Here is a 26,010-nt window from a genome sequence, read left to right as displayed (position 1 = left end):
TGGCGAGCGAGAAAGGGGGGGGGCAGGAAGCCACTCGCTTGTTTTAGATGTGGGTCGAGGGACCACCTGGCGGATAGCAGGACATGCCCGGCACTGTCCAAAAGTTGTTCTAAGTGCAGGAAAGTGGGCCACTTCGCGGCAGTATGCAAAGCCAGGAGACCTGATGGGGGCATGAAAGTGAGCTCGGTGAGCGACTGCGATGCTGATACAGATGCGGACATTGTATTGTCCATTGATGCCGAAGATGGTAGAGTGAAGGGGCCTATTGGCTCTGTCCTGATTGGTACAGTTGACCTGCCATTTACGGCCGATTCTGGTTCCCCCATTACCCTGATTTCTGACACCACGTATGAGTTGAAGTGGCAAGGTGTGAAATTGCATGAGACGGATGTGAATCCGAAGGCTTTTGGGGAGCAGGACATAGAGATGATGGGGTACTTCTGGGACTCCCTCACCTTCAGGGGGCGAACAGTGAGAATGAAGATCTATGTGGCTGAGAAAGGGAGGAGCCTGGTGGGGTGGAAGGATCTGGCCAAGCTGGGGGTGATGCTAGTCCCGGGGGCGGACGATCCCATAGTTCTGAGGGATGATTGGGTCAGCTACGTGCAGCCGGATGACTTGCCTGAGGGTTTGGCTGAGGTCATCGGCAAATTTGAGTCTGTTTTTGAAAACAAAGTAGGGTGTGTGAGAGGATTCGTGCACGCCATTAGATTGAAGGAGGATGCCGTGCCAATAAAACACAAGGTCAGGTCAGTTCCCCTCTCTGTCAGGGGGGAGCTAAAGGCTGTTCTAGATAGGCTGACGTCGGAGGGAGTGATAGAGGAAGCAGGCGCATCAGAGTGGGTGTCCGCAATCGTGGTGTCCAAGAAGAAGAGGACAGGGGACATTCGGCTGTGTGTGGACCTGCGATCTTTGAACAGGAACATTCTGGTGAACTGCCACCGTCTGCCCAACATCCAAGAGATCCTGTCTTCTACATCTGGGTTGCGGTTTTTCACCTTGATAGACCTGAAGTCCGCATACCACCAGGTATGCCTCACGGAGGAGTCCAAGGCACTTACCACCTTTGTTACCCCGTTCGGAGCGTACAGGTACGTCCGTCTTCCGTTCGGCCTCGCCTCAGCTTCCGGTGTCTTCCAAAGGTTGATGGATCTGCTCTTCGGCGACATGAAGGGTGTTGAAGCCTTCCAGGATGACATTCTAGTCCACACGGCGGGTGAAGAGGAGCACCTGGAGCTGCTGGGAGAAGTGCTGGGGGTACTGCCCGACAAAGGGATGACAGTCTCCAAAGACAAGTGCAAGTTCATGGAGGGCAGGATCGACTACTTGGGGCACGTGCTGACCGCGGAGGGCATTGCGCCTAAAGATGATTTGGTGAAGGCCATACGTGATGCCCCGTGTCCCGGAGACAAAGACGCCCTACGATCGTTCCTGGGGCTCAGCGAATACTACTCCAAATTCATGCAGGGATATGCGACCATCGTGGAGCCCCTAAGGAAGCTACTGAGGAAGAACGAAAAATTCACGTGGGCGCATGCCCAACAAGCTGCTTTTGATGCCGTTAAGCAGGCCATCGTGGCAGCTCCCGTGCTACAGCCATACAACAGGGCATTCCGGAATGTGATCACAGTCGACGCAAGCGCCAAGGGTATCGGTGCGGTGTTTTGCCAGTTCCACGGGAAGACGGAGAACACGGTCGCTTTCATTTCCCGGTCACTGAGTGACGCTGAGAAGCACTACAGCACCATCGAGAGGGAGACGCTCGCATGCGTATGGGCCGTGGAGAAACTGAGGAACTATCTGTGGGGCATGGAGTTCGAACTGGTCACGGACCACAAGCCCTTAATCTACATGATGGACGGCGAAGGCCGCGGCAACGGGAAGGCCAGCTCGAGGCTTCTGCGGCTGATGTCCAGGCTGCAGGAATATCATTTCGTCATTAGACACATCAAGGGCGGCCTCAATTGCAGGGCGGATTGCTTGTCGCGCTTGCCGGTCAACGGCGAGGAGGACGGATCCATGGATGACACGGAGTGCGTAGTGGCGCTGGTGGACGCTACAGCCATCTGCGAAGGATCCATTTCGGAGGAGGAGTGGATGGCGGCCCAAGAGAACGACATGACTATGCGTAGGGTGATGGATCATATAATGGCTCGCTGGCCCCCGATCCGGAACTTGAACGGTGCGCTCAGGAGTTTCCAGCAGGTTAGCCCCGAACTCTCCATCGAGGGCGGCTTCGTGAAAAGGCATGAGCTGTTTGTGCCGCCGGAAGGGTTGAGAGATAAACTAATCAGGTTAGCTCACAAGGGTCACCCGGGCGCTACCGCCACAAGGAACCTACTCAAACAATACTACTGGTGGCCAGGGATGTGCGGCGATGTCGGCAGTTTTATCGACCGATGCGGACCATGCTTGAGGGCCGACAAGCACTGGAAGACGGCGAAAGGTACGCTGCAGCTGGTGGACATTCCTGCCGGCCCATGGATCAAGGTCGCTATTGACTTCGCGGGCCCGTTTACCCTGCTGCCTGACGACTGCAGACATCTCATTGTCCTCACGGATTACTTTTCCAAATGGATCCACTACAAGTTCGTCAGGGAGGTTACCACTGAACGAGTGATCAAGGAGCTGAAGAGGGTCTTTGCTAGTGAAGGACAGCCGAAGATTTTGATGTCCGACAACGGCACACAGCTGGTCTCCAGGCAGATGAAGGACTTCCTGTCCAGATTGGGAACCAAGCAGGAGAAGACCCCGCTCTACAGCCCTAAGAGCAATGGGCAGGTCGAGCGAATGAATAGGTTCCTGAAGGAGGGTGTGCAACAGGCAATTGCCTCCAACTTGGATGTAAAAGCATTTCTGGCGGACAAGGTGCACACATTTCACAACACGCCCAATGCAGTCACGGGGCACACTCCGTTCTACCTGATGAGAGGGAGAAGGTGTATGAGTGAGCTTACTCCCAAACTTGATAGGTGGTATGACATGAGGGAGGAACCTGAAGATGTATCCGATGAGAGGTTGAGGGTCAAAGAAAGAATTGTGGCTAAACAGGAAAGCAACAAGCGGTATGCTGATATGGTGAATAGAGCCAAAGTTAAAGAGGTAGCGCAGGGGGATTGGGTGTTGGTGAAGAAACCAACCAAAGTGTTGAAGGAGAGTCTGTTTTCCAGACCCCTGCACGTGTGCAAGGAGTGACTAAGGGAGCTGTCTGTTTGGAAGGAGGGGGATGGCGTAGCAAGGACGACATTGTCAGGCTCAAGGCAGGTCAAGAGGAAATCATCATGAGAGGCAGCCAGGTGCATGAGACCGAGAGCGATGATAGTCTGTACGAGTGGCAGGTTCAAGAAGACAATGACGGGACCACTGAGGATGGTGTGAGTACGTGCCACGGCCTAGGGGATGCCGGAGGCCATAGTGACAGCAGCCCCATGTCAGTGAGGAATGACAGTCATAATGTGATGAGTGCAAGCCAAGGTGGTACGGGCAACCGCGGTGGGGGGGCCAACCTGCATGTCACTCCCCGCAGACCTACAAGGCATATCAGGGCGCCAAAAAGGTTCGAAGATTTTGTTATGAGATGATTGTTATGTATAGTTCTCTAGTTTGTTAAGAAAGGGAGATGTTGTACGTGAAGTAACGTACTAGTCTGCCAGGGCAAACCCATAGTCCTATTTCCATCTTGGATGCCGCCTGACGTCACTGGCCAATCCGGTGTCGAGGATGGCTGTGACGTCAGGGGGCGGTTCGGGGGACGGGAAAAGAGCGCGAGGACACGAGCCGGCGGTTGTTGCTCCCGCTGCTCCTCGTGGGCCGTAACAGCAGATGTAATTAATAAACGGCTGAGAGTTAACCCAAATTCTGTCTCGCCTCCCTCATTATTTCCACTACAATGGCCCCAACTCAGATGACCCTAGTTTCTTCACAGAAGTCTGGAGGGTGGCAAACTCACTTGGCCCCGGTGCAATAATCTGGGGGGGGGGGAGATTTTAACGTAGTACTCGATGACTCCAAAGACGGGTCGGGTGAATCTTGTCGACCCCACCCCCGTGCAGCAGCTCAGCTGCAGGCCATAATAACAGAGTGTGAATTGATAGAGATATGGCGCCTTAAACACCCAGAAGAGATGTGTGGCACATGTACAACAACCGCTGGGCCTTTGTGGTCATGGATAGACTACTGGCTGGTCTACCGAGACACTGCGTCTTGGGTCACAGAGGTGCAGCATCTGCCCGGACCCTTTCTGACCACTCCCCGGTGATGCTGGCACTAGACATCCCGGACTACCCTAGCAGGGCTTTGACCTGGAGACTCCCGACGGGAGCACTGCGAGACCAGGCATTTAGTGAATCCATCAGAAAGGCTATATCCTAATATTTTTTTCTGAACGAAGGCACAGCCAACTCCCCCTCGACCCTCTGGGAAGCCTTCAAAACCGTCATATGGGGCGAATGTACCGCGAAGCAGACGGGAGTCCTTCAGTCACTGTGGGGAGACCTAAACAAATTAGAAGGGGAAATACAGGAGCTAGAGCAGGAATTCTTTATAAGCAAAAATATCAACACGCTACAAACAATCCGCGCTATACTAGACGAATTCCAAGAAGCAGCTATCAGGAGAAACACATTTCCTTATTAAGGAAACTCGAGCCCGGCGATACGGGGATGGGGAGCGTCCTGGGAAGACACTGGCGGGGCTACTTAGGAAACCCTGGGCCAGCGACTATATTCCCAAGTTACGTACCGTGGACGATGAGCTGGTGGCAGGCCAAAAGGCTGTTCAGGCTGAAATGACTTCATTCTATACATCCCTCTACCGCACCCAACTGGACACAACACTGCCTGACGTGGAGGAATTCTTCAACACTCTGCAGCTGCTGTGGCTGGAGGCGGGCCATAGGGCCTATTTCGATGGACCCTTTACAGAGGAGGAGGTTATTGTAATTATTCAGGCTCGCCGTGGTGGGAAAAACTCCAGGCCTGGATGGCCTATCTGCCGCCTTCTATAAAGAGTATACTAGCCTAGTTGCCCCGCATCTAATAAACATGTACTAGGACTCCGTAGAACCATCGCTCCTGGAAGCCCTCATCATCACAATTTTAAAACCCGACAAGGATCCATTAAAATGCGACTCATACCTGACGCCACTGAGGCATTTGATTCGCTTGAATAGGCCTATATATTCACCCTACTCAGACGCATAGGCCTCAGCCCCAAGTTCATTAATTTAATAAGGCTACTCTACTCAATCCCCACGGCGCGCATAAGGGTCAACGGCCCCCATTGCCGGTCTCCCGCGGCACCCGTCAGTGGTGCACTCTGTCACCCATGCTATTCGCCGTGGCAATGGAGCCATTGGTGGCCAGGCTACGACAGCATCATGCCCACAGAGGACTGGCGTTTACCCCACAGGTAATAATGGTCTTGCTGTATGTGGACGATGTCACGCTTTATGTCAAACAACCGGCTACCAATCTTGACCCTCTGATCGGAGAGTTCATCCGATTTGGCGGACTCTCAGGGATAGTAATAAACTGGGCCAAATCAATGAACTTCCCACTGACAGAGGTCACTATGCAGGTCCAATCGGAGTTCCCCCTACAGTGGACACATACCCTGTGAAATATCTGGGCATATGGATAAGCCGTGATCCTGAGGAACTGTGGTGCTCTAACTACGGCAGGCTAATTGACTTTTCAGAACAGCGCATAAAAAGCTGGATCACATTGCCCTTGTACCTGACTGGATGGTTAGCCATCCCCAAGATGGTTGTCTTACCCAAGCTCTTTTATCTCTTTGCAAACATCCCACTCCCTCTCACTTACAGTTTTAGGAAGCGGCTATGCCGTTGCATTGGAGGGAAAACAGCCCAGAATAGCGTGGGAAGTCCGTACTCTTCCATTAATAGCAGAGATGACTAGGGGCACCAGACTTCGAGTTGTATTACTGATGTGCCCAAGCACAATTCACACATCTTTGGATATACCCCACGCAGTTCATGGTGCTCACTGACCCTGAAAACTACCAGCTGACCCCACGACCTCTTCCAGTGGCCCTATTTTAGACATGACCCTGACCTCGGACTGAGATAGACACGGTGGGATGCACGGTGAGGGCCTGGCATGCACAAGAGGGCATGTCAAGATGCAATGTACGCTCCAATGGTCCCCCGGATAAAGCACCCGTCTTTGCCATTTGTGGCGGAGGCTGGCCTCTGTGCTAGACTGCGAACCGTGAAGCTTACGAAAATGGGAGATGTGTTCTCGGACGAAACCTTCTTAGCCCCGCATCAGATCAGGGAGGGAGAGGGACTAACCATGCTAGAACAGAAAAAATACTACCAGCTGCGTGCCACGCTATGTGCCATGCCTCCTTTCATTCCCGGCAGCGCCCCCCACATTCCAAACGCTGGAGAGATTCCTGAAAAATCCATCCTTGCGCCCCTTTACACAGACATGCAACACACAGCGCCGGTGTACACACCAAGGGCTTGACAGGCATTGGAGACAGCGCTGAGCATCTCAATCACGCAGGAGCAATAGACATTCTGCTGCACACAAGCGCACGCTCTTTCCCCGAACTACAGACTATGCCTAATACATTTCAAATTACTTCACAACCTTTACAGGACGCCTGCCTGGCTCCCAAAAATAGTCCTAATCTCTGAAGCGTGCTGGCAGCGATGCAGATCGCCCAACTTTTCTACACCTGGCATGGGGATGCCCCCGGTGCACCACTATTGGGCGAATGTATTTGACGCAATAGATGAAATGACAGGCCTACCCATAGACAGGTCTCCACTGACGGCGCTGCTTGGCTACGTGAAGGACCTTCCGACAGATACCAGAAGGCTCCCGGCACTGCTCCTGACTCGCAAAAAGATGCATTGCAATAACATAGGGTGGTACACGAGTACCACAAAAAGCGACATATAAAGGCGGGGCCGTCCCCCGATGACCATAAAGGGGCAGGCCTGTCGCGCGCATTGATGATGCGACAGGTGCGCCCCCGCCACTAATTGGTCAAAGTCGGGGCGTGACCCAGAAGGGATTGAAAGCACGTCCGGGTCACGGACTTGGGCTAACGCCAGGCCAGTTAGAACTGGCCTGGCTTGAATCGGGGCAATAAGAGGCTGGGGAGCGGCGGAGTCTGCCTCTTTGCTCGCCGCTCCCTCAGCCTGCCATTAATCACTCCAGCCTCGCTAGGATTTATTTTAATATTGGGGGGGGCCTGATAGTCGGGCAACTAAGGTCATGATTGGTGAGCAGTAAATTGAAGGTCCTTAGAGGACGGCGCCATTCTTGAATGGGGTCGCCCAAGGTGGAGGGACAAGTGGTCTCTCCTAGACCTCCAGGGGCAGTTAAAGCCGGTTGGCTGGATGGGTGCGGGGGAGGGGGAGTTACGCTTTCCGGTAGGCTGTTTGGCCACCCCAAACATGCACAATGGCGCAAATAAACTGCGCATAACTGCAAGGTAATCTTCAGAGCGTACGGGAGTGACCTGGGGGGTGGGTTGTACCCTCACGGGGAACGGGCCCTCTGCGCATGCGCACTCCGGTTGGAGGGCGGGCATAAAGGCGTATGGAGTGACCGGGGGGGAGTACCCCTCATGGTGAACGGGCCCCCTGAGCATGCGCACTCCAGATGGCGTGCGGGCATAATTGGATAAGGATCTGGAGCCAGTTATTAACCTTGCCGTAGGCTCACAATAGGGATACGCAGAAAAATAAAATGTTGTTAATATGAATACTGACCATGGTATGTTTAGATTCGGATAGGAATACCTTTGTATTAGAAATATGTTAAGGTTAGCCATCTGACATACCTATCAATGTAATTAATGTAATCCAATGGTTTTCAGCGTATTGTGTAAATATTTTTTTTTTTTTTTTTTTTTTTTTTTTTTAAAAACCTTTATTCGTGCATCTTAAAAGAACAAATACGGGCCTACAACCGTCAGGCCGGCCACGATACAATGAAGCACTGATACCCACATTAAATCCCCCATGCGTCAACCGTCAGGATTAACAACAAGTTATGGATCACATACTGGAGATATCTTTGACACCCGGGGAAGGAGAAGTGAAGGTTAATTTTAAGTTTTAGATAATTTTATCAAGAAAAAAGTCAATGAAGGATAGGAACAAAGGAGATTCGAGTCCGCAAGATAGCCTCACCACACGGGAGAGCAGCAACAGCAGTAAGAACAACAATTGAAGCCAAAAACTCAAACAGTGAGGCGGTGCAGAAATATAACAGGATAGTCACATGAGCAAGTACGCACCCCTCCGGAGCCGCCCCCACTCGATCCACCCCACACCCGGACCCCGAATCGAAGAAAGTAGAACGCAGAGACATAAAGGAAAAAAGGCCCATAGAACTAATTAAGAACAGAGTATTACCCCCCCACCCTACACCAATGCGGAGGCTACGGCCTACCCCCCCCCCAGCATAGTGCCTGTCGCCCAATGAACCCGAAATATAGAGGAGAAAGAAAGTAGGAATAGAGGAAAGAAAGTAAGAAAACAGAAAAGAAGGCGGGGAGGAGCCCACGGGACACCAGAGCGCCCCGAACCATCAGCCAATCATGGCCCCCACACACTGAGAGCCCACTACGCCAAAAAAAAAAAAACGGCATGCGAAGATACCATGGCACCACAGTGTAAGCGAAGGGATACAAGTCGCAACGAGTGCGCGCATAACATACATACAGTTCCAGTCCCAGGCCAGCCCGTCCATAAACCATGGCAATAGAAGTCAGTCTAGCCCTGGCCCGATCGCGGGCGTGGGATTAAACCAGCCCCTGCATGAAGGCCCCGTGTCCCGAGCAAACAAAAACAAGATGGTCGCTTGTGAAAGGATGGTGAAGTAGGATCACGAAATGGCCGCCGCCCATCGATTAAGGTCCCTCTTTGCACCACATAAAATCCAAACCTGGCAAGTAAGGTACAGGAGTTCCACAAAAAGTCAGCAGTGGGCCACCGCGGACGGCTCCTCGAAGCCGTTAGGCGTCTCTCAACAGGATAGTCCATTGGACGCGGTGGGGCAGGCAACAATGAAGCAGGCAGCCATGACCAGGGGGACAAAGCATCCGCAGTTGAGGTGTAGAGCGGTGTACCCTGGGCGCCGGGAGCGCCAGGTGAAGGCACCAGTGTAACACAGTCACACACCGCCGTTGCGTCCCCGCAAGCGGACAAAAGCACCGGGAGACCCACGCCCTGTAGATGGCACACAGTGCGCTCACGACCCGCGGCCGACAGTATGGGGTCAAACCGCTCACTCAGCGCCTGCAGGCCAGCGCACATCTGTAGTTGGAAGTCCCGCAGGGCAGCCAGAACGGAGCCGCATGTAAGCGGAGGCTGGGCCCCCACAGCGGCAGCAATCCGGGACGGCACAGTGGAGCTGGTGTCCGGAAGAGGGGGGGCGAAGTGGGCAGCAGGCGAGACCGGAGTATCGCCCCCCAGCCGCAAGCAGGCACTAAACGCCATGTTTTGCCGCTATACGGTGCAATGGCCGGGGGGGGGGTCGTAGCAAGGAGTCAATTCCCCTCAGGTCTACGCCGCAACGGGAAAGGCCGACAGTCGCTTCTCTTCTCGCAGGTTCCCTCCGCCGCTGGCTAGGCAATAGGTGAAGGGGGCGGCTGCCTCCCACCGCGCGGTCCTCAGAGCGGGGCAGGGGACCCGCCGCACCGGGGCCCACCCCACAGCTCCAGCCCGTCCGGCACAGGGTGCAGAAGGTGTCCGGCCGTCCCTCTCCGGGCTCGTCCGGCAACGATCCGTGGTGCGAGGTAAAATCGGGACCGCGGGGCTCAGGTTAGCGCTAGCTGGTCAGGCAACTGCGGAGCTTCCAGGGGGCCAGCAAAGGCCGTAATGGCGCAGGGTTTCAGTGCAGAGGACAAAAGCACCCAGAACTCGGGCATCCAGGCGGGCTGAGACTCCGGGAAAGCGGCAGCGCGGTCAGCGCGTCTTCGCACACGGTGCACCTCGAAAATCGGCGAGGATGGGCATCAGGATAGTAGTCCGAGGCCACGGACCGACGGAGCCGGGCGCTCAAGCGTCTGCTCCGGTCGCCATCTTGGCTCCTCCCCCTATTGTGTAAATATTGTATATTAATTTCTGTTTTTAAAATTTTATGTAAATAAATACAGCCGGGGGCTTACGACTCCCTAATCCAAAATCTTCTTATGTTATCTTGATATTGGCAGGGGAAGAGGGGGTCTAGGTAGTACCTGGGCATATGGCTTAGGGACGCGGCGTTCTGCCAGGAACAGCTGTCTGCATACTGGGACCTAGTGCCTACTCAATCCCGACTTAAAGAGGTTTGTGGCCCGCTGCAACTCTACATGAGAACGCACGCAACAGATGAGGTGACCTCCCACCCCCAGACAAATAGGAACAACACCACACTCACCAGCTGCGAGCGCCCATGGGACCCACTCCAGACCACCTGGCCTGACAGACCAGCATGGTCGCCTTTCCCCGTTATGTTCCCCTATGACATTCCTCCTACCCCCCCCTTCAGGTTGGCTAGAATGGCAAGCTGCCTTTTTGTTCTTATGTTATAATTTTGGGATTACAAAAGATATCCTGTGATCATATATGACTCCCTGCTGCGGAACCTCTGCAGGACGACATCAGAGGCGCCAATAGAGGGACACATGGGAGATGAACAAATAAAAGAATTCTGAGAAAAGCTGGCCTGCGGCCTTTGTGAATGTTTCCCAATGCAGCATTTTGTATGATTTGAAATCTTGAATAACATTTTTTTTTTTTAAATCTATGGGTGTTTGCACTGTAACTTCTCATTGATAACTCCTTGGTGCAAAGCAGCGCAAACCATTTTTTGGAATGAAAAAATGGCAGATCTCCAGAGCAAAACTACATTTTGCTGTGAAGAGAAAGATCCAGCGTATGGCTCTGCATCACTTTGATTGAATGGTGAGATTTCTAAAGCACACAGTGACTGTGAGAGTGCCCCGGCGCTGAGGCAGACGGGTATCAAACAACTCTACAGTCTGAATAGATTTTTGTTTTCAGTTGTTTGCAGAGTGAGTTCTTCTCTGGGATGCACCTCACAGGGAAGGGGGGGCGGTCCTTCTAGTACTTGGCTGCCAAAACCAAGCAGGCTGAGCCCTCCATTTCTTTCGCTTGGTGTAGGGCACAGCCAACAATAGGGCAGACTGTGATGGCAGAGTTCTTTTTGGACAGTATTCGACAATCCTTTTGGACATGTACGTGTGCCCTGTCTTATAGACGGAGGCATGAACCACCGTCAGCGCTATGTTTTTTTCAACGGTAGCCAGTGCAATTGGTCACGGTAGTAGGCGATGGAAGCATGCTTAGGAAGTTTAAACAGCAGGCGAATTGCCAAATTCTGAATGATTTGTAGTCAGTGGATTAGGAAGTCAGGGACCCCTAGGTACAGAGGGGCAGATTTACAAACCCCCTGCACCACCAGTACATCACTTTTTGTGACGTACTGGTGGCGTATTTTACTGCTCTATATTTTGTAAATATGGCCCCTTTACACGCAGCACTTTGGGTGAAAGGGGCGTTCCATGGGTGTTGCTGTGGGTGTTCCCATGCAACACCCATGGAACCAGGCATTCCCAGATTTACAAGAAATCATAAATGGGGAAATGCGTCAGTTTGCTACGCCATCCTAGGGAATGCGAAGCCAGGCACAACGAGGAGAAATGTTTTCATTTCTCCTCGTTTTTAGGTTTCACCTGCGTAGGCTGCGCATGCGCAGTCTCGCTGGCGAGATCTCATGATTTTAAGGGACTTTGACTATCGGGCTTTAAGCCCCGCCCATCTTTCCCATTGGTCGGCGTCACCGTTTATGGTAAACGGTGGCCAGCCATTGGGATAGAGCTCTTCATGACGTACACTTTTCTCTTTTTGAGCCGTCCCACTTGGACTGGCTCGCCTGCTTTCCTTCTGAAGTAAAAGGTTTCTTATCTTTATGAACAACACATAGCCCCGTAAACATAATAAACCTTTTACTTCAGAAGGAAAGCAGGCCGTCCAAGTGGGACGGCAGAAACAGAAAAGTCTACATCAGCTGCCTGGCGAGCGCTAAAACATGAGCAGCACGAATGTATTGCTCCCGTTTTTAGTTTGTTTTGTAGTTTTATTTAGAGCAAAATGGTCCCAGAGGTATTGGAGCGTGAGCACCAGATACATTAAACAGGGGTTTTAGGCACGGGGAGATTAAGTGATTTGCCCAGAATCACACGATGCTTAGCCGACGCCGAGATTCTCCCCAAGTTTCTGCGCCAGCCTCTTATTGCACATTCTCTGGAGATTGCATTTCACTCGGTTTCACTGGCGAGCGCTAAAACATGGGCAGCACGAATGAATTGCTCCCGTTTTTAGTTTGTTTTATTTAGAGCAAAATGGTCCCGGAGGTATTGGAGCGTGAGCACCAGATACATTAAACAGGGGTTTTAGGCACGGGGAGATTAAGTGATTTTCCCAGAATCACACAATGCTTAGCCGATGCTGAGATTCCAGCTAAGTTTCTGCGCCAGCCTCTTCTTGCACATTCTCTGGAGATTGCATTTCACTCGGTTTCACTACTAGAAAAAAGCTGGGATCTGATACAAGGATCGGGGTGGCTGCCAAAATGTTGCTCAGCACCTCCCAGGGGTCAGGTCACAGCCCGCAGGGGCCTGGGGGAGGGGCGGTAGGTAATGAAGAGAGGCGCATGGACTGCCAGCCGAGACCGCAGGCATGTACGGAAAGAGCAGACTGGCAGAGACAGCACAACTCCACCGAAAAATAAACATGCAGCTACGGCGAGACTCTTAGCGTGCTATAGACTGATCACCAGGGAAAGGAGACCGACAGCTGTATGGAGACACGCACTTCTATAGACGGGCGACTTGCAGCTGTACAGAGACACTCACCGCGATAGACGCGGCACTCACAGCTGTACCGTGACTAGACACCCACTGCGAGAGACGGACAACCTACAACTGGACGGGGACACCCGGTGACTAGCTGCCTACAACTTGAAGGAGACATCCACCGTCAGAGAGAGCCTAGAGAGATGTCAGCTCACCGTGGCTGCCTGACTTCACCAAGCAATTACTTTCACCATTTAAAAGAGACACCTGCTGCATCCAAAGAGACAGCCACAGGAGGGTGTGGGCAGGACTCCACAGACGCACTTTGATCGAGAGAAGAGCCTGATACAAACCTTCCGCGCTGACCTGACACTAACAGTGAAAGGGGGACCCTCACTCTCACAGTGTGAGAGAACTCCCTATACTCTGAGTGTGAGGGAGCCCCTGACTCTCGCAATGAGATAACTCCTTGATACTCTTGAGTGTGAGAGAACCCCTGGCACTCAAAGTGTGAGCGCACACGCTGTGAGACTTCTTGCTTCATTCACATAGTGGGAGAGTGGCAGCTGCAGGAGCCTGGCTGCCTCCCACCCAAAAGGAACTCCATCTTAACGTGGGCTCGGGCAGAGTAAGAAAATGTATTTCTTCGGTTTGGCCAAATGCCCGCTCAGATGAGCGAGGGTGCAAATAAGTGGAACCAGGAGGAAATGCTTCCTTCCTGTGTCTTTTGTGCAAAGACTGCTCTAGCTGTGGTGCCCTGGTGCCACTACACCTGCTGGCCTTTTCTAAATGAGCGTAAATCGCCACAATTTGCATGGCTTTCATTGAATTCCAGAGTTTACAAACTATAAATCATATCTACATCCTGAAGCCATGCGTTTGTCAGGATCGTTCCTTCCTAAATGTGGACGTCCCATTGGCCCCCTGCTTTTTTGGCCCGTTATTGCCTGACTTCCGCTTTGGCAGAGCGTGAGATGGGATACCGGGTTTTGAGTCATCGTCCCCCTCGAGTTCCTCGGTCTGTGCGCGATGGGCTAGCCGCAGGCGCGGTGTTAGCAGTGTAAGGAATATATATGAATATAGAGGAGCGTGAGAGAGACAGAGCTGGAGGTAAAGCGAGAGATGAACACCTGGAGAGAGGGGAGTAGAGTAAGAGGAGGCAGGGATGGGATCCGAGGAGAGGAAATGGAGGCAAGGAGAGAGGGAGCATGATGAGGAAAAGAGACAGGATAAGAGAGGGGATGTTACATAATGAGAGACACAGGTGAAGGAGACATGAAGAGAGCGAGGTAAAAGCAGGGAGAGAGACAAGAAAGGTGAAAAAAAGGAAGACGCAAGAAAGATATATGAGTAAAACTAGAAAAGCTGACATGAAGAGACAGAACTGAAGCAAAGGATGGAAGAGGACTTCAAGAAAAAAAACCTAATGTCAGCGAGGGGTGGGGCAGGAAGAGAGATCCGAGAAGCGAGGGAGACAAGAAGAGAGATTCCTAGAGACATAAGCAAGGCAGGAAAAGTGAAAGAGGCAGCGATGAAGGGAGGGAGGGAGACAAAATAATGACAATAAAATAGATCAGAGAAATCCGCAGGAATAGGGAGAAGAGGAGCTAGGCCAAGTCACAAGAGATAGGAAAAGTGAGATAGGAAAAGGCAGAGATTTGTCTGGAAAGAAAGAGTTGGAGACGGGTTACGAAAGAAAGGCTGGAAAAGAGACACCAAGACATAGGAACAGCATGAGAAATGAAGGCATGAACAGGGAAACGAGATGGAGAAATGTGTGGGAAGTCGGGAAGAGAGGGAGTCACCAGCAGAACAAGAATTAGCAAAGCAATTTGTTAGGGCTTCCCTCTTGACTTTGCTAATGCAGACTTATTGGCTTTGCAAATGGGTTTTGCCAATGCTCTTTCAAACCAGAAAAATACAAAATAAAAATTGCCCATGCTAAACATCATGATTAGGGCTCCCAGTTACCACCACTTGTATATTTCCAATTAAAGCACTAAACATACAGAGCATGAAATAAAAGCTCCAAAAGAGAGACGGCAGAAAAGTAATTGAGAGCATAGCAAGCGAGAAGAGCAGAGCAAAAAAGATGGGGAGAGAACAGTAAAAAAGACACAAAGAAATAAAAATGGCGCAAACAGAACAAAAGAAAGGGAGGAAATGGACAGATGGGGGAGTGAGCGGCATTAAACAGAGAGAGAAGGAAAACAAGATGAGGAAACAACAGTACAAAAAAGAAAAGATGATAAAGAGACGAAAGAAAACCAGTTTAAACAAGCATTAAAAATGCAATAGGTCTCGCCTTTCATTAAGTTAAAGCCATTTGCTTTGCTTTGCTATACAATACCATTAGGAAAGCAAATGGCTTTAACTTGATTAAAGGTGAAACCTATTGCATTTTCAATGCTTGTTTCCTCTTTCAATGCGTGCTGCATTACACAGCACACATCAAAAGAGGAAATGCCTGTAGTGATTGTTTTTGTGCAGGAAGGCGCCCCTTCCTTCACAAAAACAATCTCCCCATGACTCAGGCATCCTTGCACCATGGTGCAAGAGTTCCTGCGCCGGCGCATGGCTGCAGTTTGCGCGCCAGCGCAGGGGAGAGCACAGGAATGTGACATATCATTGTAAATATGTCGCATTCCTGCGCTCTGAAAGTGCCGCAGCGTGGCGCAGTCAAAGGGCTTGCGTTGCCACGCTGCAGCACTTTCTTGTAGATCTGCCCAGAATGTTTGCATGGTCCAGTCTGGAGAGGATTACTGCCTGGGCTGCTGTTTTCTGGGCAGAAGGGTAGGCATTGTTCTCCACATCCTCAGTATCCAACAGGAGGTTTTAACCCTTGCTGAGGCCGGGGTTTTAAAGGACAGCAGACACAAGTAAAGTGGAACTTGCCAATGCCGAGGAAAGATTTTTAAATACTAGACATGATTTTTTCCCATTAAAGCCAGGCTGCTGGAGAAAGCAAACAATACACAATGCAATGCCTTCCTGCTCAGGGCAGAACATAAAAATACTAACTTTCTAAGAAATGTTTTAAATTAAAAAAATGACAGACTTCAGAGCTTGCAGTTACCCTTCTTGTCATCCATAATTAATCACATATGTGGCTTTAAAAAGATATCTGAATATAATAATAGCAGAAAGGTTTCATTACAGCAAGTCCACCTTTGCAGTCATGAACGCCACTAAAATATAGTTTTTATCCACCATCCTGAAAAGCACCAGGGATGAGTGATTTCATGAAACTATGTGTCATTATGTCACTATAATTGCTTGCATTGGAAAGTATTCATTAATTTTAAAGTACTCGGTTCCTAAGGCGGACCAGGGAGTATAAAACTAGCAGCACGAGGCCGATGGAGGCTGTGACGGCCAGAGACACTGATTCAAAATCAGTTCTCTCACAAGATTCATAACATTCTGAATTTACACAGTGCCTACCACCAGTAAAATTGTCTTTTATAACTGAATCATTAGTAATGACTCTGTCCAACTCAATGTTACAAAGATGTAAGGATGGAACCCCGAGTCAGCCTCGCTGACTACAGGCCTGGGAGGCGCTAGTAAGGTGCGGAACCTGCTGTCTCTGTTGGAAGAAATATTCCATTCGATTCTTTGCAATTCTGGTTCTCATTGTGCCATATGGAAGAAGGGACCACATACGGGCCCTTGGCTGTAGTAAAAGGGACCCGACATCCCCCATGACCCGGAGCTGAACGCCATCTTCGGACCGCGGAAAGTACCAGCAAGAGAATCCAAGAATGTCTGCGGCTCCCTCTGGGCTGGCCGTCTCTTTGGTACTTCTGTGGTTTTCCTGTGCTGTGGTGAGCATTCTCCAGGAGATATGCAGACTCTCCAGGTGGACACAAGAGTCTGTCTCTAAAGAGGGAGACATCATCATAGGAGGGGTCTTCGTCATTCACTCAGGATATATCTATAGAGAGCTGACGTTTGAAGAAGAGCCGAAGCCACTGACCTGTGACGGGTAAGAGAAGCCTATTACAGCATGTATAGACATGTCACAGCTGATATCCTGTGAGAGTAAGAACCGTTTATTTCAGTATGTATAGACGTGTCACAGCTGATATCCTGTGAGAGTAAGAACCGTTTATTTCAGTATGTATAGACGTGTCACAGCGGATATCCTGTGAGAGTAAGAACCGTTTATTTCAGTATGTATAGACGTGTCACAGCTGATATCCTGTGAGAGTAAGAACCGTTTATTTCAGTATGTATACACGTGTCACAGCTGATATCCTGTGAGAGTAAGAACCGTTTATTTCAGTATGTATAGACGTGTCACAGCTGATATCCTGTGAGGGTTAAGAACCATTTATTTCAGTATGTATAGACGTGTCACAGCTGACATCCTGTGAGAGTTTAGAATAGTTTATTACAGTATGTGCAGAAGTGTCACAGCTGTTGTCCTGTGAGGGTAAGAACAGCGTATTACAGGATGTATAGACGTGTCACAGCTGACATCCTGTGAGCGTAAGAACAGCGTATTACAGTATGTATACACGTGTCACAGCTGATATCCTGTGAGGGTAAGAACAGCGTATTACAGTGTGTATACACGGGTCACAGCTGATATCCTGTGAGGGTTAAGAACCGTTTATTTCAGTATGTATAGAAGTGTCACAGCTGATATCCTGTGAGGGTAAAAACAGTGTATTACAGTATGTATAGACGTGTCACAGCTGATATCCTGTGAGGGTTAAGAACCGTTTATTTCAGTATGTATAGAAGTGTCACAGCTGATGTCCTTTGAGGGTAAAAACAGCGTATTACAGTATGTATAGACGTGTCACAGCTGATATCCTGTGAGGGTAAGATGAATATGTGAGGAAGCGCACACCTATGTAAACCTTTTTCTACAGACTATACAGATTAATTGATAAGGGTGCTACAGTGAGACGCTTGCTGTCAGTCAAGCGTTAATAAAGAAACTAGCAGTAATAACACCGCCAACAGGTCATGGACACTGCGCACTGTTCCTGAAGGGTGACAACCCTTAATCCAATGAGCATAAACATACAAATTATTTCTTGAAGAATTAAATCACAGAATTATCATTCAGACATATCTTTTTAGTGCTGTTAGCATATTCTTGCATATGTAACAATACAATATAAATGCACCTGAAATTTATACAATCATCATTAATGAAATCATGGCGTAACATATCAACATGATGGTAGCGTCAAAACACGATTTTTGCATTTTACAAATGAAAGTTTTGGAATCATGCCCGATGCATTTCAGGACTGTCACGTCCCTTCTTCAGGGGCAACCTATGTCACAGCTGACATCCTGTGAGAGTTTAGAATAGTTTATTACAGTATGTGCAGAAGTGTCACAGCTGATTTCCTGTGAGGGTAAGAACAGCGTATTACAGTATGTATAGACGTGTCACAGCTGACATCCTGTGAGAGTTTAGAAAAGTTTATTACAGTATGTATAAAAGTGTCACAGCTGATGTACTTTGAGGAGACCCATTATTACAGTACGTATAGATGTTTCACAGTTGATATCCTGTGAGAGTTTAGAACAGTTTACAACAGTATGTGCAGAAGTGTCACAGCTGATATCCTGTCATGGATAAAAACAGTTTATTGAAACATATTTACAACTGTCATAGGTGATATCTTATAATGGGTCAGAACAGTTTTATTACAGTATGCAGAGAGATGTCACAGCTGATGTCCTGTGCAAATAAAAACAGTTTATTACAGTATGTACAGAGGTGTTACCGAACATATCCTGTGAGGGATGAGAACAGTTTATTACATCATCATTAGAAGAGTCACAGTGGCTATCCTGTGAGTGGTTGATCATCTGCGATTGTGCACATACGGGTATGATATCGCTCTGACCCGGACACTTTGATAGCATATGAAGCATAGTGGATTCTACCCTTATGCACATAAGTAAATAGGCCATGACCTCCTTACATGTGGATGGTTGGAAGTGCTGATTACATTATGTGTGGACTTTCCAGGGGAAAACAAGAAGAGTGTATTACAGTACATATAGAAGTGTCATGACTGGTATCTTGTGGGGATTAAAAGTCTAGAAGTGTCAGATTTGCTATCCCGAAAGGGCAAAAACAGTGGTTTATTACAACACATTTAGAAGTGTTACAAGCTGATATCTTGTGATGGGGTACAACAGTTTTTCACAGTGTCATATCTGATATCCTTAAACACTATTGAGAGGCAAAAAAATAAAGTTATCAATATACAAAGTTGTACATGAAACAACGAAAAACAAATGCGTCTATTGCTTGTGTTTGTCTTTTTAATCGTGCTCTTCTTCAGAAAATACAAACAAGCACAGCCAATGCGTTTTGCCTTATCGCAGGCTTCCTCAGGGCAGAAATGTATAGAACGGCAATGTAGGTAAAACAGCCTTGCAAGGGACAAACCCTCATCCAGCGTACACTTATTTTTAAAACTCAATCTGATTGTACTCCGGATAAGTGCTGTCCCTTGGGACACTGCTGCCGTTCAGCTACCAGGGTTCTATGCTGTCACACATCGGTCACTTACCAGAGATGAATGGTCAAAGGCAACGATTAGGCACAGGTCCCACTTGACTAAGTGATTGCCGCGTCATCCTCCTAGTGCCATGCTACACGTTAAGCAATCTAAAATAGATCCCACTGGTAGTAGCAGTCCGACCCTCTCCATCACACCATTTTCACTCATTTTACATGAACGGGACCAGCAGGCTGCACTCGACCCTTGAGCAGAGAAAACCTCTGTTAGGTCTGTTAATCCCTAAAAGTCGGATTGCTGCCACACCACTTTATATCACCAACCCTGGACAAGGACAGTAGACCCATGTCAGCAAAGAGTGCACACGTGGTGCACCTCTCCAGGTTAGAGAACAGGCTCTGGGCAGACCTAGACTTCAGAGCACACGGCGGACGAGCTGGACACCTGGACCAACAAGAACTCAGGTAACCACTTTGGCATGCAGTTAGGTCACTCAGGGTAAGGGTACACACCCATTTACCATGCACGGGAATATACCCGTCCAAACAGGCACATTGGGCTCGTACAGTGATTTCCAGTTTGGATCCTAGAGGCCTTGGATTGGTTGGTAGTTGCAAAGCATTTCTGGGCTTACAGTACCCTTCTTCAGGTGAAGCATAACAATTGCTTGTTCAAGTTTCTGAAGAACTTCCTTGTTGGTGATCTCGGCAGGGTGGAGAAAATTTCTAGATAGTGTATAAGCTCTCTGAGATGAGAGTGATTACGGGTGTCATTCTGATTCTGCTACAGGTGCCGCCCGGTCATAAGTCAGAGGGGCTGCCGCTCCACTAATTGGAAGGTTCGCTCCTAGGGAGCATATTTACGAGTGGAGTTGTGTCGCTCCTGCAACACGCAACGTGGTGCAAGAGTGACGCAAATCCAATATGAGATTTATGAAGCCACACAAGGCCACTTTTCATGGCCCTGAGTGGCTTCATAAATCTTGAGTAATGCAACGCACCACAAATTGCTGCATTGCAATCCTCCGCCCTGGGAAGGCGTTCCATGGGCGCTGCTCCATGCTTTTTGATGAATTCCCATATTTTGCCGGAGCTGGTAGACCTGGGAATGCACCAAAAAGTTATGCCTTCTCAGGGAGGGCGTAACGAGGAGAAATATCTTTATTTTTCCTTGTTACTTCCTTTTTCTATATGTGCTGCATTTTGCAGCCCACATAGAAAGAGGAATATGCCTCTCAAGATTGTTTTTGTGCCTCTCAGGATTATTTTTGTGCAGGAAGGTGCCTCTTCCTGCACAAAAACAATCTTGCATGCAACGCAAGCACCCTTGCACCATGGTGCAACAGTGCCTGCATTGGCGCTAGGCGGCCCATTGTGCACCAGTCCTGGGGAAAGGACAGGAATGATAAATTTAAAGGGGTGTCCTATCAGACCTGTATTGCTTCTACCAGGGCTATATTTAGCTCATGACTAGTCTAATAAATAAAATCATCCTCGTGTCTCATATTAATCTTAATTTATTGTTTTTTATTTTCATTAAAATTTTAATTTTGGTTAATTTATAATCTTTTTATACATTTTACTTTTCACCATTAAATTAAACATACAACAATAAATAATTACATACTATACATACAGTGGTATACAATGTGTTCCTTTTAGTTACTGTTTTTCATTTCCTATTTTGGAGTAATCTTACGATTATATGTACCTCAAAGAACACAAGACAACTAAAATTATTGAACATTAAATACACCAAATATTAATGCTTCAAATTTGTTTTCATAACCCCATGCACACAACTCCACTCTGACTTCACACATGCACTCTCATACAATCATAACAATCACTCATACCTTTCCCAGCCTAGAAATACAATCACTATTCGAACAAAATGAGAAAAGAACTCTGTTTTTCAACCGTTGCTGTGTTGTAGGGTAGTTGTTGCTCCGGTCTACGGTGGAAAGTATATGAGGAGTCCACCTTCTTCAGGACCACCAAGGGTTACTACTCAGAACTGGTGGGACTGCAAAGGGGTATCTGGAGGTTAATTGGTATTCCTACTAGGCCTCTCACTGAGATCCAATGTCAGTAGGCAGGTTATGTTGTCTTATTTCAGTTGTAGCATAGGGTCTATGGGGCATATTATCAAGCATGGCGTTAAAATTATCGCCGCTTTAGCGGCAGAAAACTGCTGCTAAAGCGGCGATAATGGGCTTGATAATTTGCCGCCAAGAATTCCAATAGAAGCCCAGCTTCACACCAGAACATGGGCTTCTATGGGAATTCTCAAGGGTATATTATCAAGCCCATTATCGCCGCTTTAGCAGCAGTTTTCTGCCGCTAAAGCGGTGATAATTTCAACGCCGTGTCTTGATAATATGCCCCTATGTTTCTCCAAGAACAAATGATTCTATGTAGGAAGCTCCTCTGTTGCGGTACACAATATTTCTCTGCTATTTGCGAGAATTCAATAGGACATTTTGTAGTACTTTAGAGGTATTACTACTAAGGTACTAAAGAATGCAGTTTGTGAATAGGCCCCATTGTATATACTTTCCACATATTATATATTGAGAGGAATGAGAAAAGTGTAACCCACACTGTAGATATTCTACATTTACTCTTATTTAAATTGGTATCTGTATTTATATGAGCAATTGATCTTTGTTAATTGACTCCAATGACTTTGATCAGTTATATTCATATACATTTTCTCTTCAGTAACTACAATTTCTCTCCCTATGCCATAGATTCTACGTTCGATATTATCGCGATGTTTTAGCTATGGTGTTTGCAATCAGAGAACTCAACCATGCCACTGACCTACTACCTAACATCACTCTGGGTTTCCAGGTCTTTGACTCCTGCATTTCGATGGACAGAGCCATCAAGGGTACATTGGCACTGCTCTCTGGGAACCAGTGGTCTTTTCCTGGATACAGATGTACAACCCGCCCACAGATGGCTGGAATCATCGGGGAGACATTTGCATCGTTGACGGTCCAAATGGCCAGGATCACGGGGGTCCTTCATTACCCGCAGGTAAATGAGAAGAGGGGGTAACGGGTAAACTTTACGAGCACCTTTTAGCTGTAAATTAATGCATTGTGGAAGGATTAGGGTGGTGCCACCAGTTTTTCTTAAGTGAGACTAATTAAGCATGAACTCAGAAAATGTCTTTCGAGATATATAAAGGTGGACCTGCTGGCAGCATTCCCATTCACCATGTGACTTAAGAAATGGCCATACACTAGAGCGGGTATCTCATGAGCATTTTGTACACAAGAGGGTAATTGGCTTATCATCTTTAGGCAGCTAACTGTCCATGCGTATACATGTAAAACATGAATTTCTCACACAAATTATACATTATAGCAGGAAAAAATGACAAAATTACCCCTACTGCCAGCCAGCTACTGTGTAAAGAATGACATCCTGAGGGCCGTGGAAGGACGCAAAAACCAAGTAAGAAGACCCTGGAAGAGTGAAAAACAGAACAGAAATAGCAGACAAGCAATTCTAATAGAAGAAAGCGAGCAGTGTGGACTGACTGAGTATGGGAGGACTCAAAGTAAGGATTGCATAGGACCCATAAGTACACAGCTCCCTAGTGCCAATGAAGAACAGTATGGTGCAATCTGATAGAAAGTGAATGCAGCTGTGTCTGACAAGAGACTGCATTAACACCTGTAATGTGGGGAGCTTAAATGTCAGTCAATCCTGGCCCTGAAATCGTGCCAGAGGTAGAAGCACCACCTGATTCAGAACTTAGAATCCAACAGGAAAGCTACTTCAGGGGATTGCTAAGGTAGATTTGTAGAGTGGTCCATGGATATTCACACTACGCATGGGTGATGGCCATATGCCTTTTGTAAGAAATGGGTTATTAGTTATTAGTTAGGGGGGAGGGTTAAGTACCCAGCCCAAGTAATAATCCCAATCCTTGTTGGGGTGAACCACTAAAGTCACTAAATAAACGTGAGCTCAATTCCCTGGTACCTATAGCGGAGAGCGGACCGGCTTAAATAAGAGGCAATATGTAAAGTATGTGTGCAGTACTAAAACAGTAATAAAGTTGAAATGTAAAAAGAAAAAATCAGAAAAAGGAATTAGAAAAGTATAGTGAAGTGTAAGGTAATAATCCATGGAGACACCCTAACCAGTGAGATAAAGGCTCCCAGGACTAACCTTACCCACCTTGGGCATTTTTGAGGTGGCCAAGGCCATCGGCACACTAAACATGGACTCTGACAGCTGTGTGTGAGGAGTGGTAAATGATAATCCCAGCAACCTCCCACATCAAACACTAAAATCTAGTGTGATTCTGCCCCTGCACCCAAAACAGCCCCAGAGACAGAAGTCTGGTATAACATAGGTAAGCTTTCAGCAATCAGACAATGAATACACACAACTTGTTTTGGCATTCTCTTTCCCTCCTTTGAAGTGTACCCCAGATGTAATAAGTAAACAAGCAGACCTATCATTCAAGCTGTGACACTGTACTGTAAAAATAGACCCACAGTGATTACAGTCTGACTGGCTGGGCAGACAATAGAAGGGGCCTGTCTAAGTGTCGGCTAACATTTTCCTCTGACAGGGGAGGCCTCTTTGAAGTCCTCCTCAATTGTCATATGAAAAGCTCCAGCAGTGAAGTGGTGTGCTGTCACTCTTCACAGAAATACGATCTAACCAGGGCCGGACTGGCCCTAGCGGGCGCCGGGCGATCCCCCGGTAGGCTGGATAGGGTTGGGGCCGGTTTTTGGGGTGGGGGCTGGTTTTTTGACAGGGGCTGGTTTTGTCTGTCCTCCGCTCTATCTACTGTATGGCCTCCGCTGCTACTACTCCATTTGACTGCTCTGCTCCGTGCGGGGAAAACTATCTGCATAATAATGCTTTCAGGGAGACTGGTGCTGTACTGTCCGTGTTTGTGACCCGGTGGCTTTAATCATTTAATAATCAGGAGTCGAGGTGGCGCGCGCAGTGTGCAAACGTCACTGCCGCCGCGTCTACGCGGTCTACTGTGCACCCTTAGGGTGGGCTGGTGTCTGGCGGTGAACATGCGCATTGGGGCTGTTTTGCGCGTGACTGGTGATAGAGACAAGGTCGAGGACGCATCCCAGAGAGACGAGAGAGGCATGGTAGGCACCGTCACCTTGTTTAAAGTTAGTACATTATATAATGCATAAATGCCAGTCATGCCACGAACGAGATACATCGAGAATATACCGTTTTGAGACAAACCGGCCATCTGATACCATCGGTAAGCGGTAATATACACCGAATGCGCTTTAATTTCACGCGTTTTTAAACTGCAGCCACTTGCGTAAAACATTAAACTCTGCAGCATCATAGAGCCCCACTAGACCACATCATTAGCGGTAAAACACAGTGGATGCACTCTCATTTCACGTGGTTTTAAACTCACGTCACTTGTGAATCGGTAAACTCTAACAGTGGAGCCTTACTATGCAACGATCTTTATTCCTACGGAACGCCGGCGATCGAACGTGCATTTCACAACGTGTGTTTCTAAACTGACAGCACCTTGCTCACATTGCATGCAACCACCTGTTTACTCACGGAGTATCGGTGAACTTGATGTTAAATCTCTCGATCAGGAATACACTCTAAACAGAGAGTTTGTTTAGGTTTATTCACAGGCACTTAGAATATCACAGACATTTCTCTTTAGTTTTGTTCTTATTAGTTTGATATATATATGCTTATCTAGAATCAGTGGTATTTCTTCTTTATTAATTGAATCCATCTAAATTTAAATCTATAGATTGTCCCCAAATGAAGGCCAGCCGGCCGAAATGCATTGGGACTAACGATGATATACAAAAATCAGTAGTTATGCATTCTGGGAATTGTAGTCCAAGCATTTGGATTAAGTAAACTTCGTGTTGTGATGAAACAATACAAATGAATATTGAAGCCAACAACTGAAGTATTGCGTTTTATTTAACGTTTGATAAACTGTTGAAACCTCATTAAAGGACTATTTAACCTGTGCCTGGGACCCGGAGACATACCCCACATGATTGGGGATGCAGCTAGGCACCCTATAGGGCCCATAATTTACCTTATTTTTAGCCCCCATTTCTGCAGTGTCCGTCCAGTCAGTCACTTTGCAATCAATCATCAACATGGCACTGGGCTGGCGTTGTGAGACTCGTGACCGGGCTGGGAACAGGTACTGGTAGGCTCTGCACAGTGGACTTGTGAGCAGGGGCCGGGCGGAGCAAGGTGGGGGCTTGAGTTGCACTGCGCAGCATCGCGGGCCGTGGTGGACGGTGGCTGGCTGCTGCCTGCAGACAATAAATCAAAATTTGTAATCATGATGATTGTCACCGTCAGGGACCGTGACAATCGCCATAATTAAAAAAAAATATTTGGTGCGCGCAGGCGCAGCGCAACTGGCATGGGGCAGGCAGCCGCCGCCGTGGAACGGGTGCCATGAAGGAAGGGGTGCCGGCTAGGTTGGCCCAGTTAACGTAGTCCGCCCCAGTTTCTGAGGCTCTTGTGAGTACCAAATAACCCTCCTCACGTTGAATGACGTACCTTTTGTCAACCAGTCAGTCAAGGTGTGATGGCCGCTCGAAAAAGCCGGGGGGGTGGGGGTGGGGGGGCCTGCGTGGTAGTCCTGCAGTGTTTAC

General features: G+C 48.4%; 1 protein-coding gene across 1 annotated transcript in view; it reads left to right on the top strand.

The window, feature by feature from the left end:
* The first annotated feature begins 1,908 nt into the window (after positions 1–1,908).
* Positions 1,909–26,010, top strand: part of LOC146808509 (vomeronasal type-2 receptor 26-like) — a 122,552-nt gene continuing 98,450 nt past the window's right edge. The window contains exons 1-2 of the mRNA XM_085623964.1: positions 1,909–2,588; positions 2,973–3,102. Coding sequence (XP_085480090.1) covers positions 1,909–2,588; positions 2,973–3,102 — 810 coding nt within the window. The remainder of the gene's footprint in view (positions 2,589–2,972; positions 3,103–26,010) is intronic.

This window comes from Triturus cristatus, chromosome 8, assembly GCF_964204655.1.
Source record: "Triturus cristatus chromosome 8, aTriCri1.1, whole genome shotgun sequence".
In the NCBI taxonomy this organism is placed as follows: domain Eukaryota; kingdom Metazoa; phylum Chordata; class Amphibia; order Caudata; family Salamandridae; genus Triturus; species Triturus cristatus.
This window is presented reverse-complemented; position numbering and strand designations above follow the sequence as displayed.